Genomic DNA, 13,767 nt, shown 5'->3' on the forward strand with positions numbered 1-13,767 from the left:
CGTTTTTATTCTCGGTACTTGACTACTACTTAACTCCGCTCTTTACAAGCTTATGCAATAGCTAGCAATATGAACCTCCACTCTTTTGCATTTATGTGCAATATGTACACGTAACTCGTAAGACACCAATCACGCAAACCCCAACGAAACAAACTTACACGCCTCCCCCAACCCACGAATAGAATTAAACTTCTCCAGTTCTTCCGGCAATCTCCTTACATCTCCCTTCTGCATTGCACACTCCCGTTGAAATATATACCAGGTCAGATCCCGATTCCACGCCTCCATCGCCCGCATCGCGTCTTCAACAACTTGCGCATCCTCCTTGGGCAAAGACGTCTTTTGCGACGAGTAGTAGTAAGCGTAGTACCCCGGTCCGGCATACATTACAATCCACAACCCAATAAACTCACAGATTTCATCGCCGACCGACAATGGCAGACGCACGTGTGCGAGCACGTTGATGAACAGCCCGAGTAGCGCGCGCCAAAGCGTATGGTGCGGTGTGAAGGAACGGGATGTAGAGGTGGAGAGAGTGAGATCAGGGTTTGCTAGGATGAGCTGCGTGGTAGTAGTGGTGGTGGTAGGTGGTGACTTTTTTGGCGCTTGACGCCGTCTTTGATGAGTTTTCTCTGCATCGCCGCGTACTTTGGACCATACGCTGAGATACAGCCGACGCCATCGTGGATATTCGGCTTCCACGCGTGATGCCATGAAGTCGCCAGCGTGCTCGCAGAAACTGGCCACGGCGGAACAGGCTGCGCTGGTGACGAAGGTTTCCTCTTTGATGTCCTCTTCATCCTGTCGTTTCAAGTCTGTTCGTGAGATTATATCGGTTGAAGTTGGAGGGGTTGTGAGATCTAGTACTGTGGATGATGTAGATGCGATTCGTGCGCTCACAGATGGCCAGATCTCGTTGATTAGAGGTAAGAAGGATGTTTCATTCTTAGATAAGACGGGTAGTGCTTGAGTGAGGAGGACCAGGAGTGAGCGACGCAGGAATGGGGATGGTGAGGAAAGGTGCGGGGGGATAGATTTGATGATGTGGAGGAGAAGGGTGTGTGGTTTGCTAAGGGGTTTCTCGGCGTCGTCGGGCTCCTTTGGAGGGGGTAGAGGCTCATGCGATTCGTCTTCCGGGTTGATGTATTCTTCAATGGCGCTTTCATCTTCTTCAGGAAGCGGAGGGCCATCAAGTTCCCGTGTCCAAGGGCGGCTAGGGTGTGATGAGTGTTCTTGGTCGGTTTGAATGTCCATATCATGGATGCGTTTACGCCGTTCTTTTCTGTGCGCGAGGGCTTGAACTAGTTGAGACACAGATATAGGCTCGTAACCCTTCTTCCGATGATTGACCGTATGCTCCTCTCCGGCTTGAGTAATCGCCAATAGACTAGGTTCTTTAATACCCTCTTCGACAATCGCAGCAAGAGTCGAGTAGAGCAGTTCCACAAGCTTAGGGTAGCCGTGGTACATATCTACTATACCGAATATTGAATCGACAAGGTCATCGAGATACGGAATGAGACCAGCCCCAGTCAGCTTCACCATCATCAGCAGTACCTGTGGCGGATACGGGGAGATGTCGAATGTGTTGAGTTTCAATCCCACGGAATTGATAAGGTAGTCCACATTTTCGATTAGCATTGTGCGTGTATCAGAATAGCTGCAAGATTTGGTGATTATGTTCAGACATGTCATGGCGTGGTTTTGTAGGTTGGAATTGCTCGATGCAAGGAATTGTAAAACAGGGTATAGAGCTTCTATAAGTTCTGATCGGAATTCAACCCCTAGCTCCTGCGCTTGCAAGGCAACTGCTTCCAATGCTAGTGCAGAAACACGCCAGTCTCTCAAATCAGTCGTGGGTGGTTCGTTTAAAACCGACAACGCGATTGAGTATAATTCTTCAACCATAGTGACACGGGACAAAAGTGATGTGGAATTGTCAAATGAGAGAAAATCTTCAAAACTTTCTCTCTTTTCAGGCTTGAGGAATTGCAAAGCTAGCCAGAAAGGTGCAATAATGGTGTCCCCCGAAGCTTGGTGGATGCGATTCATAGTCAGCCTTGTTATCGTTTCACTAGACTGTGTCCCATTAATTTTTGCAATCATAGATGTCAAGTTTGTCAATGTCTGCTGCTGACTGCGATGGTCGAGAAGAACTGGAGGAAAAGACTGCAAAGCGCTTTGTCGTTCTACGACAGCAAGTTCCATGTTTCCACCAACTGTAAAATTCACAGGCTGTGGCACTGACTTTGCAGACTGGACCATTGTTTCAACACTATCGCAAAGTCCAGATGCAAGATTGTTTTCTAGTATCCTAGAGCTTGCTTGGACATGTGAAAGGACCTGAAAGGCAGTAGATATCTGTTTGATAGCTCTATTCTTGGCAGTTTCATCATTGCCCTGCATTGTTCGCTGAAAAGACATGGTCCAGGTCTGAAGGAGATCCTTGAGAATTGCCACGACTTCGGCTTTCTCGGTACAGATTCGCAGAAGAGCAGAATATGCGTCGTTTTGGACATGATTGGCGTCGACATCTGAGAGGATCACAACCGTCTCAATAAGCAACGGAGAGGAATCTTTTAAAGACTTTGAGCATTGTTCGATTACTGTCAGACAGAGTTCAAGTAGTGCTTTTTGCACTTCGTCCCGTTCATGGCGCCTTATCTGAATCACATTTGCGAGTGCAAGCTTGATTTGACCGGTCGTTGCTTTGAGCCATGACTCATCGAGGACTATTCTATCACTTGATTGGGACTTTTCTGGTTTTGGTTGTCTTGTATACACTGCCTTATCATTGAGCACCGTGCGTAATAGTTCTGTTAGCAATCGCAATGATGCCTCTAAGAGCCTGAAGCCCCTCCTAGACTTTGTGGTCGGCTTCAAAATCTTGGTGAGAGTTGATACCACACGAGGCATAACGCTTGCCAGCACCACTCTATCTGTTACTCGAGCGCAAAGAGAATGCAAGGCCGACATAGCTGCTATTTGCACTGTGTTAGAAGGTCCATCCGTAATACCTTCCAAGAGAAGATAAATGGTCTGATCGAGGATAGTAGCAGTTCCGATTTCATTAAATATAAGCTGTTCAGCAACTGGGCCGTCAAGCACTCGAAAAACAGCATTCATGCAGTCGAAGCATGCTGATGAAAGCTCTTCCGACTCGGCTTTTGAGCCCGCCTGCTCCCGGTTTTGGGCAGGCGTTCCTCCAACAAGCATAGTCAAGAGGATAAGCAGTTGCTTGCCCATTTGTGGGGCTAAGGAATGTCGCCATCCTTTCGCAACGAGAACCGTAACACACTTTACTGCGGCCTCTAAACAGCGCTGAGGAAGAGTTTGGGTTTCGTTGAAGACTTGGGAGAGGGGGAAGAAGACATATTCAGCGAGCTTGGCGTCAAGAGCTTCTTTAGCCCCCAGAGGCTCAAGGACAGAGTATAAATCATTTAGGGTTCTCTGAACCTCAGCCGGATTGCCATGATGAGTGCGAAACTCGAGAGCTGTTGAGCTGAGTGCAACGCATGCGGGGCGGAGCTTGAACAATCAGCTAATTCTCAATGAAGATATCTACGTTGAGGGATGGACATGCCTTAGAAAAAGTCTCCTGTCTCTGAGTCTCCATGTATATACTGTGTTCTCATATATGCAGAAAGGCTTCAAATGTTTTCCATCTTGATGGAAACACCGGGACAAGCTGTGTTTGCGAACGATGCAGTAAAAATGACCGGAACATTTTCTGCCTGTATATAAAGGCGGTGAAAGCGCAGGGTGTTGGTATCGCCGACCGCCTTCGTTTCCTTCAAGAAACACTATCAAATACGGTGGATAATTGTATTAATTACAGAGTATTCATTTTTCGAAGCTTTTAAACAACCATCGCACAGTCTCGATATTCTTTATATTGTGATATTGCCAGTATCTGATGCCCTTTCATATTTCAGACGGCTCTTCACGTGACCCAATACCAATTAACGCGTCACGCGTCTCCCATCGCGGACAGCATTTCTGCCTCAGTCCAGCGCTGCATCAAAGGCGGCGTTCTTCATTTGAAAGAAGGGCCGGGACCGTTTCGCGTTTGATCTGGTATTCGCTTATATTCTATGTCATCGTTGCGACTTCCTTTGTTGCATTGGCCCCGGATTTCTACCCACATCACTGATAGATACTGCCTTCTCGTCAACTTTTCCAGCATTATCGCTCATAGACCGCACCGTTCAGACACGACCAAGGCAATCGCCTCATCATTCCGACCCCAGTCTCGATATATTGTCATCGGTTCGTGGTGGTTCTCGAGACGATCTATAACCGCAATGCCAGAGAAAAAAGCTGCTAAGCAGTCTACGTTGGGGTGCGTTAGAGATTCGCAAACCACAATTGGGTGCGCTGCAATGACGTTACAAGCAAACCTATTTACACCTCAAACTGATATATGGTGATATTAATAGGAAGTTCTTCGGTTCTGGAGCCACCCAAGGATCCAAGGATGCGCCCAAGCGTCAAACAACATTATCCTTCTCCGACGGCAATAAACAAAAGGATGTATCCACATCGGAGAAGACTGAGACTGCATTAGAAGAGAATGAAGTTGATGTCGACCGTACTGCAAATGGAGATGCCAAGTTCAAAGATGACGTCTCAGTCCTGCCCGCCAAGGGAGTAAAGAGGGAACAGAGTGTGGAAGCCGATGCAAACTCAGATTCAGATGTGCAACCTGCTACCAAACGACGAAGGAAAGCCGCAAAAGATGCTAAAAACAAAAAGCCAAAGAAGGAGAAAGCGGAAGAAATTGTCTCTTCCCCCGAAGTTGTAAAGAAAGCTTCCGGTGAAGTGACACCAACCGAAGAAGACAAGTCCGAACCTGCCGAGGAGTTATCAGCGAGTGATGATGAGGACGAGAAGCCGGAGGTCAAGAAGAAAGAGATCGAAAAGGTTCAAGCTACACTTGGAAGCACCGGTATTGATCCTTATCCCGATTGGAAGGCTGGAGAACCTGTTCCATATGCTGCTTTATGTACAACGTTCTCCCTCATCGAGATGACCACAAAACGTCTTGTTATCTCAGCACATGCGTCTCTTTTTCTAAACCAAGTTCTTCGGCTTACACCAGGAGATCTCTTACCAACAGTCCAATTGATGATCAACAAACTGGCCGCTGATTATGCTGGTATTGAGCTCGGAATTGGAGAATCTTTGATCATGAAGGCTATTGGAGAAACTACCGGGCGAAGTTTGGCGGTTATCAAAGCCGATCAACATGAAATTGGCGACCTAGGCTTGGTCGCTGCTAAGAGCAGGTCGAACCAACCTACAATGTTTAAACCAAAACCATTGACTGTGAGAGGAGTACACGAAGGTCTCCTGTCAATAGCAAAAGTCCAAGGCCATGGATCCCAAGATAAAAAGATTTCTGGTATCAAGAAACTTCTGTCTGCTGCCGATGCGGCAACTGCTGGCAAGGGTAGCAAGGGAGTTGACATCACCAAAGATAAAGGAGGACCCAGCGAAGCGAAATTCCTTATCAGATTCCTGGAAGGAAAACTGAGGTTAGGGCTAGCTGAGAAGACAGTACTGGTTGCTCTTGCACATGCAGTAGTTGCTTACGAAGCTGCTCTCAACGGTGATAAGGCTCCAAGCGCCGACCGATTAGCAGACGGTGAAGCTGTGCTCAAACAGACTTATAGTGAACTACCGGCTTACGAAGTTATTATTCCTGCTATGCTAGAGCATGGGATCTTCAACCTTGCCAATGTTTGCAAATTGCAACCTGGTGTTCCTCTAAAGCCGATGTTGGCTAAGCCAACTAAGTCTATAACTGAGGTACTTGATCGCTTTGAAGGCAAGGACTTTACCTGCGAGTACAAGTATGATGGCGAACGTGCTCAAATCCATTACGTTGCCCCTGATTCGATACACCAATATCCTAATGCTACGACAACATTGCAGAAAGATGCAAAGGGCCTGAGTTCGATTTTCTCTCGGAATTCCGAAGACCTGTCCAAAAAGTATCCGGATATTCTCGCCAAGCTGGATAGATGGATCAAACCTGGAGTTTCAAGCTTCGTCCTTGACTGCGAAACCGTGGCCTGGGATTTGGAAACCAAGAAGGTGCTTCCGTTTCAGCAGTTAATGACTCGTAAAAGAAAGGATGTCAAAGCTGAAGATGTTAAAGTCAAAGTTTGTGTCTTTGCCTTTGACCTCCTTTTCCTAAATGGCGATCCAACGGTCAAGAAAAGCCTTCGAGAACGGCGTCAGCTCCTACATGATTCTTTCAACCCCATTGAAGGAGAGTTTGCTTTCGCTCAACATGGAAACACCAACGACCTGGAGGAAATCCAACACCTACTGGAGGAAAGTGTCAAAGCATCATGTGAGGGTTTGATGGTGAAAATGCTAGATACTGAGGAAAGCGGCTACGAACCCAGTAAGCGAAGTCGAAATTGGCTCAAGGTACATGGTTCAATGCATAGTTTAATTTTGTTTTTCCGGTCTAACAATGTCGTTCAGGTGAAAAAGGACTACCTCGCTGGTCTTGGGGACTCTCTCGATCTCGTTGTTCTAGGTGCCTATTTTGGGCGTGGAAAACGTACATCGGTATATGGCGCTTTCCTTCTCGCGGCTTACAATACCACGAAGCAGACCTTTGAAACGGTCTGTAATATTGGTACCGGTTTCTCTGAAGCCGTGTTGGAAGAACTTCATAAAGAACTTTCTCCGCTGGCCATCGACCGCCCCAAACCGTTCTACGACCATTCAAGCGTTCCCAAGGACCAACCAGACGTTTGGTTCGAACCACGTCTTGTATGGGAAGTCAAAGCCGCCGATCTGACCCTCAGTCCCCGATACAAAGCTGCTGCCGATGAAGTAGTAGGTACGACTGGTGGTGGGAAGGGGATATCCTTGCGATTCCCTCGCTATATCAAAGCCCGCGACGACAAAAAGCCCGAAGAAGCCACAACGACCCGTGCTGTGGCTGAAATGTATCGCAAACAAGAAGCTATTGTGAAGGAGAATGCCGGTAAAAAGGGCGTCGATGATGATTTTGAGTATTAAGTGTTTCCCTCGGTCTGCTTGATGTTTATAAAGGCTTTAGTAAATATGGGATTACTATTTGAACCGGCGTTTTTCTCAGGGCATAGTCATGTTATCATGTATGTTTGGATATACCAGCGGTCCCAGTGTGTACTTTTGTTAAGGTTATTCAAAGCATTAATTTTTATTGAATTATGTAGAAATTGTAGTAGTCAACGTACACGAGTACATTAAGTCACACAAAGTAAATCCCGTTGGCATGTAACCAGCACTTTGGTATTTACCGAACTTTATTTGTATTGATTGTGGCAGAAATAAAATCAAAAAACAAGCAATAACCCCTTTTATGCCAGCGCCGTCGCACTCTTTGAATCCCAAAACACCATCCAGTCGCACATAATACATTTTAGCCAAGGAGCCAAATAATGAAAGAAAGGAGATCGTTATTCTTCAAACTTCCTCTTCACGCCGTTCCCATTTGGTACCCCTGGAGGAGGTTGATTGTGTCTTCTTTCATTAGCACTACTTTGCTCAAGTGCTTGACGTTTCTTCCACGCCGTTTTGATAGCAGGCGCGGCCCGAATAAGGTCTTCCTCAGTGACTCCGTCTTGAATCGATTCTAGGACCTTTTCCACCGTCGTAATATGATTCGCATCCTTCTTATCATCTCGAAAACGCATATAGCGCCAGCGACCCTTGTTGTCTTGGTAACATTCGACTATCGTATCGTCTAGCGGCACTTGTAGTGCTTTCAGAGACTCCCATTCAGACTGCAGAACGAACATTTCGCCGAAGAGGCGGTAGTCGCCGCTATTGTACAGAACAAAAAGGTGGAAAGTAGGCATTGCATCATAATCATAATATGGTTCGACGATTCCGTCTGCCTCGTCATCTGTATCTGGTTCTAGAAGCGGGAATTCAAGGCGCATTCGAAAATCAATGGTGTTCTCAGCAGGCGGTTTCCATTTCAGGATATGCTCATCTGTGCCGATTTTGTAGGGCGTGCTTCGACAGGTGAAAATCAGGCCGTCGTTGCCGTGGATTTTCTTGACTTTAGGGATGATTTCGCGAAACATCATCTCGATGCCGTAGCTGAACTGTATGGACTTGTCTTCAACGGCGAATGGGCGGTGCTGCTTCTCCTCAGGGAAGCGTTTGTATAGCGCATTGTAAGGCTTGAGGACTTTTTCTTTAAAATAAGCCAGTCGTTTGTCGAGTGTTCGGTGCATCATGCTCACCCCATCGAGCACCATACAATCGAACACCAAATATTTCAACTGCGTGGACCCATCCTCATATGTATCATTAACCAGCTCCCCATCCACAAGCGTTTCCACATGAAAAGACTGAAAGGTCTCATCATCCGGCAGTGGAAAATGCAGTCCGGGCACAAACCGATAATCGTTCTTGCGATCAATCAAATAGTGAATTTCCGGGTTAGTTTGGGGGTCTCCATGCGCAAAGTACATCAAGCAACGGATTCCATCTGTCTTTTCGCAGACGAAATAGTCTTCCTTTTGTAATTCTAGGAGGTGTTTTGCCGCAAACGAGACCGGTTGTGCGCCGGGGAAGTTGGGGTTGTTGCGTTTCAGTAGATCTGCGACTTCGCGCCGAAACTGTTCTGTGAGATCCGGATCGGCCTTGATGCCAATCGCATCGAGGTCGGGGACGCTGTGACCCATTTTCGAGGATATTTTGTGATCTTCTCTCTCTCCCCTTCCCTGGTTATTGTTCGGTTCGTGTTCTTCGAAGTCGGTCCGATTCGGCTGGTTTAGAGAAGGGGTAGTAGCTTTCCGTTGTCCGCCGGCGGAAGTAGGCTGTAGCAGAGAATGAGGTTGAAATAAAGCTAAAATTGTCAGATGATATTATAATTTCATGCAAATACTTGTTTTGAGTAGATATAATGAGAGATCACGGTGGCATGATATGGCGAAACAAGAGAAGCGGCTTCCACAATTCTATGTTGCCTCAGGCAGAAAGTGGCACGTGCGCGTACTATGTCATCTATGAAGCTTCATTCAACGTTACATGCATTAGGGATGCCAGCAAATTGCACGCTTATGAGGTAGAATTTAGAGAATATTGTGAGTAAATAATCACCTATTACAACGACATCTGGAAGGAGTGTGGGGATGTGGCTGCAAAAGGTCAACTGGTGTAGATATCCAATGAAATATGTACATCCATCAAAAATGACAAAGCTATATATAACCCCCAGCCCGTGGAAACAATCTCCTCAAGTAGTGTATAGCGGCGCATGTATAATCTGTCACAGGGGTATCACTTAATAATATTTCCAAGTCACTCCCAACCATCCGTAACTCCCATCATAAAAAACCAGTCATACCATAAATAACAACAATAGCCAGACCAAAACAAAAAAACGGTGCTTTCCCTATGAGGTAGCTGCAACAGCTGTCTTCGTGGGAGCTGTATTCGAAGAACGATTTGCCGCTGCTTGCGCATTGGTTGATTTCTTCGATGGATCGTCCGAAGTATCTGGCAATACTGTTGCTGTCGTCACAGTAGGACTTTCCATTTGGAAAAACCCTCTAGAATCACCATTAGTTTGGTTGGTGGAAAAGAGACTACCACCTCCAACACCCCCAAGAACATTGGAGAGCATCTCTTTCATGCGTACATAATGGTACTTTTTACGCATCGGCACCAGAGTATGGGTCACAAGTGGCGTTGGATGTGAACGCGCAATTGCAGCCATGACAGAATCCCGCTCCTCGTCAGAGTCAACAGGACCGTTGTTTTCGAGCTCATCCTGCAAAGGAGCATTGGCATCGATTGCAGCTTCTGTAGACCTGTTAGCATTTACACACGTATATATAAAGGACGGTAAGTGGAACACTGACTTTGCTGACGAGCCTGGTTCTTTTTCTGATAAGCTTGCAGGAGCATATCGTACGGGAGTGAACGTCCAGGTACAGCACGCTTTGCGCCCATAGAATGACTCTTGCAAGTAAGCGATCTTGCACACTGAGCACCATTCGGCAGCGGCACACCACACTGCTTCTCAACATCGACGGGACCTTTTGGCTTGGGAACTTTCGGCTTGGGTTCTTCCTTCTTCTTCTTCTTTTTCGGCTCCTTATCCTTCTCATCTTCGGCGTCCGCCTTCCGTTTCTTGCCCTTCTTCGGCCCGTCGTCCGCCATACCCTTGACGGCACTCTTCTTCGCGCTCTTCTGCCCGCTAACACCATCATCGTCTTTATCGTCATCCTTATCATCCACGTCCTTGTCTGCAACCTTGGCTTGATTTTTTGCGTCGCGAGCCTCTTTCTTCTTCCTCGCTTTCTCCTGCTTGGCCTTGAGACAACCACGGATGTGTTCCGCCGCAGTCTGTTTTAACTGCGGCCGTTTGCAATGCTTGCAAATCACGGTTTCTAGCTCATCCTCTCGCGGTTTGCCGGATGGGAAGGCTGTCATTGTCTTCGCATCCATTTCTGGTAAGACGGGGGTGCCATCGGGCGATCCGGGAGCATCGGCATCGTTACCTGCATAAATTATAAACTCGTCAACCATACGTTCTGCACGAAGCGCAAGTCTGTATTGTCCGAATACGTAGTATCAGAGGGGCGAATACCTTGCGGCTCGGACTTGTTGCCGGGCTTGGCGGCCTTTCCAGAGGCCTGCTTCTTCAGCTTGATCTTGCCTGGTTTGGTGTCCTTTTCAGAGAACTTGTAGCCAGACGCGTCAACCAGGTTGCTGGAATTGGACGCGACGGACGAAGCTGGTGGAAGATGTCAACGGGTCAATTATTCTGTAGTTATGCCCAAGTCCAGATGTGAAACGTACCTCGTCCTGCAGCTCCGTTCGTCGTCATGATCGCACGAAGGCGATCGATATACACAAGGAATACTTCGGCACTACCGCAGTAATAGTTCTTAGTATGAACTCGACGGTGCCGATAAAGTGAGGTTGGTGGTGTCGATGAGGCGCCTGATCCTGATTCTGGGGGCGGAGTTGCGTGATGCCTTGGCGCCTCATCTGATCGCCGCCTTGGGCTGGTTTAGAGGTGGGGTCACGTGCTGAATACTGGTACATATCAAATGGAAAATACATGACGTTCTTTTATTTTATTTCTCACTTCACTAATATACATAGATTATACACGATAAAATTACAGTCTATTGGTATCTTGCAAAACAGATCGTGCTGTTCGTCCCGCCAAATCCGAAACTGTTTGTCAAGGCGACGGCTATATTTCGCTCTTGCGCCGCGTTGGCGGCATAGTTGCAGTTGAATTCGGGCGCCTTATTGTCGAGGTTGATAGTGGGGGGCATGATATTCTAGTAATCAATCTCATGTCAATTCCGCCTCAGAAAAAATGTACGAAATGATGCTTGTTCATACCTCGTGAATAGCCAAAACCGCAAAGATAGCCTCAATGGCCCCTGCACCACCCAACAAGTGGCCAATCGCACCTTTAGTACTGCTCACATTGATTTCCCCAGCATCTGACTTCCCCTCAGGACCGAGTAGTAATGTCTTTATAGCTGCATTCTCAGCAGCATCCCCTACTACCGTTGAAGTCGCGTGCGCATTGATATAATCGACTGCCGAAGGCGGCATTTTGGCGTTCTTCAGCGCCTTTCTCATGGCAGCTAGAGCCCCTTCACCGTTCTCTTTGGGCGCTGTTAAGTGATATGCATCTCCAGATGTGCCGTAGCCTTTTACTTCAGCATATATACGAGCACCGCGTGTCTTGGCGTGTTCGAGTTCCTTAGCTGTAGTTAGATATATCTGCAATAGAAAGGGAGGCATATGCAACATACCTCAAGAATCATGACTGCAGCTCCTTCTCCCACAACGAAACCTTGGCGATCGGCATCAAATGGTCTTGATGATTTTGTGGGATTGTCGTTGTAGCCAGTAGAAAGGCTTCTCGCGCGCGCAAAGCCTCCTAGTGCTAGAGGATGGATACAAGACTCAGCGCCGCCGGCTACCATGACATCTGCATCGCCAAAAGCAATAAAACGAGCAGCGTCTCCTACGGAGTGGGCACCCGTGGTACACGCTGTCGTTGCGGCATGATTAGGGCCCTGAAACAGTCAACCACGCTGTACAATAAATCAGAAAACAGAAAACAGTTTACACACCGTGAAACCGAATTTCATGGAAATATGTCCTGCGCCAAGATTTATGAGCAGTTTGGGGACAAACAAAGGCGAGATTTTCTTGTATCCCTTTATATGGAATTTAGTTTCGAATACAAACAGAACATATCGTTTATCATCTCACATTGTGTTCATACGCCACAACAGTATCGTAGATTTCTTCAAAGTTCCCAATCCCGGAGCCCAAACAGACACCCTTCTCTCATCAGCTTGTTTCTTTGAAGTAGGATTGGTAATGACATACCGTTGCCTCCCGCTGTTCATGGGATAGCGGTCTCCAGCCAGCATCATCGAGGGCTTCCTGGGTGGCAGCCAAGGCGAATTGGGTGAATTTAGCCATTTTACGCTCGTCCTATACATTTATATTAGATTTCATAACTCATCTTTCATCAGCGAAGTTGAGTCAAGACAAACATCCCGACTTAGCCATTCCGACGGCTTCCACCCTCCATCTTTGCGAACGCCAGATGGGACAACTGCAGCGATCTGCGATGGAATTTCGGCAAATCGTGGGTGACGGTCTGCAACATTGACGATTCCGCAGTGGCCGTCTAGTAAACGAGACCAAGTATGGCGGATACCTAGGCATATGATAAGTATACAAGGACGAATCAATATATCCGTATATCAAAATAAAATAATTCATCAATATTATAATTGTATACTCACCTACACCAAGAGGCGTCACTGCGCCCAATCCAGTAACAACCACCCTCCGCATGGCATCATGCGTCTAGTAGTCTAGCTAGAAACAATAATAACCTCGGCGAATTCGAATAATAATATGCTTCGAACACAACAACGTAGTACGCAAGAGTCCGCATACATAAGCTACTGTATCTAGCTAGCCGAATTAAACCGCCAGTTCCTTCTTCTTTAGGCAAGACTTCGGCAATATCGAAGCTGTACAAATCCACCGATATTATTATCAGTTACGATAAGCTTGTGGACTATAACAAATCCCTCGACCAAAGAGGGGGAAAGGTCGATAAGTCAAGGATATGCGACGATTGGTCGGGCTGGTGGTGGCGACTCAGACGCAGAAGGATTTCTGGTTTTTGATTTGGGGATGGGCTTGGAGCTGGTCGAGAAGGGAAAGTCTGCACGATGCGGCCACTCCGCCCGCCTTTGATACGCTCGTTCTGCCGGGTGCGACCTAACAGCTGGTTGGTACAACAGCGTGAGGGGTTCCCCGCACGGCAGTTCCGATGAAGAGGAATGGGTTATGGACGAGTCAGTCAATTGCAAGATTGTAATCAAATATAATTAATCGTAATGTGATGCACTGCGTGGAGAGCGATAGCTAATCCTAACGGAGGTCCCAGCCAATCAACAGCCGGCGTGGACCCGAAAAGCGGAGCTCTGGACGGATTGGGAAACTCGATGCATACCGGCCAATCGATGGCGTCGCAAATACTCTTTAAGTCTACGCTGGTTATCGTTCCTCTTGAGATGTCGCAGGCAGTTAGTACTCGTTAAAGTCTCGGGTTTTCTAGGATTAAAACCCTGCGGTGCTGATGGTCTTTCTTCTTTCTTTGTACTAGTATATTGTGAATTGACTGGCTATCCATCGCCATCGGGACACGAGGATTATAGGATAGATATCTATCGTACG

The 13,767-nt window shown here is 47.1% G+C and overlaps 5 protein-coding genes across 5 annotated transcripts; 1 reads left to right on the forward strand and 4 right to left on the reverse strand.

Moving 5' to 3' along the window:
* Window positions 1-90: 90 nt before the first annotated feature.
* BGW36DRAFT_417365 (armadillo-type protein) lies at window positions 91-3,710 on the reverse strand. The gene is made up of 2 exons (XM_046219379.1): window positions 3,584-3,710; window positions 91-3,528 (listed from the first exon to the last, which is right to left on the reverse strand). The coding sequence occupies exons 1-2, from the start codon at window positions 3,614-3,616 to the stop codon at window positions 130-132; spliced, it is 3,432 nt and encodes a 1,143-aa protein (XP_046071012.1). The 5' UTR covers window positions 3,617-3,710; the 3' UTR covers window positions 91-129.
* Window positions 3,711-4,304: 594 nt separating this feature from the next.
* On the forward strand, window positions 4,305-7,044 carry BGW36DRAFT_428099 (putative DNA ligase Cdc9; the record flags this gene model as incomplete). The annotated part of the gene is made up of 3 exons (XM_046220503.1): window positions 4,305-4,372; window positions 4,440-6,441; window positions 6,499-7,044. The coding sequence occupies 3 exons, from the start codon at window positions 4,305-4,307 to the stop codon at window positions 7,042-7,044; spliced, it is 2,616 nt and encodes an 871-aa protein (XP_046071013.1).
* Window positions 7,045-7,200: 156 nt separating this feature from the next.
* Window positions 7,201-8,950, reverse strand: BGW36DRAFT_380178 (mRNA capping enzyme, guanylyltransferase subunit). The gene has a single exon (XM_046216299.1). It carries the CDS (start codon window positions 8,703-8,705, stop codon window positions 7,467-7,469), a length of 1,239 nt encoding a protein of 412 aa, XP_046071014.1. The 5' UTR covers window positions 8,706-8,950; the 3' UTR covers window positions 7,201-7,466.
* Window positions 8,951-9,076: 126 nt separating this feature from the next.
* Window positions 9,077-11,014, reverse strand: BGW36DRAFT_320928 (SCA7, zinc-binding domain-containing protein). The gene is made up of 4 exons (XM_046212639.1): window positions 10,831-11,014; window positions 10,619-10,765; window positions 9,888-10,529; window positions 9,077-9,828 (listed from the first exon to the last, which is right to left on the reverse strand). Exons 1-4 carry the CDS (start codon window positions 10,856-10,858, stop codon window positions 9,419-9,421), a joined length of 1,227 nt encoding a protein of 408 aa, XP_046071015.1. The 5' UTR covers window positions 10,859-11,014; the 3' UTR covers window positions 9,077-9,418.
* An 83-nt stretch (window positions 11,015-11,097) lies between these two features.
* Window positions 11,098-13,366, reverse strand: BGW36DRAFT_380184 (putative beta-ketoacyl synthase). The gene is made up of 8 exons (XM_046216300.1): window positions 12,822-13,366; window positions 12,567-12,733; window positions 12,397-12,504; window positions 12,277-12,348; window positions 12,135-12,221; window positions 11,811-12,077; window positions 11,389-11,757; window positions 11,098-11,324 (listed from the first exon to the last, which is right to left on the reverse strand). Exons 1-8 carry the CDS (start codon window positions 12,871-12,873, stop codon window positions 11,163-11,165), a joined length of 1,284 nt encoding a protein of 427 aa, XP_046071016.1. The 5' UTR covers window positions 12,874-13,366; the 3' UTR covers window positions 11,098-11,162.
* Between the last annotated feature and the right edge of the window lie 401 nt (window positions 13,367-13,767).

This window comes from Talaromyces proteolyticus (assembly GCF_021365285.1).
Source record: "Talaromyces proteolyticus strain PMI_201 chromosome Unknown BGW36scaffold_7, whole genome shotgun sequence".
NCBI lineage: Eukaryota > Fungi > Ascomycota > Eurotiomycetes > Eurotiales > Trichocomaceae > Talaromyces > Talaromyces proteolyticus.

What these genes read in the sequence shown, in the direction of transcription:
- BGW36DRAFT_380178 (XM_046216299.1), bottom strand. Translation starts at nt 8,705, where the DNA reads ATGGGTCACAGCGTCCCCGACCTCGATGCGATTGGCATCAAGGCCGAT.
- BGW36DRAFT_380184 (XM_046216300.1), bottom strand. Translation starts at nt 12,873, where the DNA reads ATGCGGAGGGTGGTTGTTACTGGATTGGGCGCAGTGACGCCTCTTGGT. An exon ending in ATGAACAGCGGGAGGCAACG is followed by an intron (nt 12,349 to 12,396) that starts GTATGTCATTAC and finishes TGATGAGAGAAG; the next exon opens with GGTGTCTGTTTGGGCTCCGG. An exon ending in CCATGAAATTCGGTTTCACG is followed by an intron (nt 12,078 to 12,134) that starts GTGTGTAAACTG and finishes TGACTGTTTCAG; the next exon opens with GGCCCTAATCATGCCGCAAC.
- BGW36DRAFT_417365 (XM_046219379.1), bottom strand. Translation starts at nt 3,616, where the DNA reads ATGGAGACTCAGAGACAGGAGACTTTTTCTAAG. An exon ending in GACAGGAGACTTTTTCTAAG is followed by an intron (nt 3,529 to 3,583) that starts GCATGTCCATCC and finishes TGATTGTTCAAG; the next exon opens with CTCCGCCCCGCATGCGTTGC.
- BGW36DRAFT_320928 (XM_046212639.1), bottom strand. Translation starts at nt 10,858, where the DNA reads ATGACGACGAACGGAGCTGCAGGACGAG. An exon ending in GAACGGAGCTGCAGGACGAG is followed by an intron (nt 10,766 to 10,830) that starts GTACGTTTCACA and finishes ATCTTCCACCAG; the next exon opens with CTTCGTCCGTCGCGTCCAAT. An exon ending in CAACAAGTCCGAGCCGCAAG is followed by an intron (nt 10,530 to 10,618) that starts GTATTCGCCCCT and finishes TAATTTATGCAG; the next exon opens with GTAACGATGCCGATGCTCCC.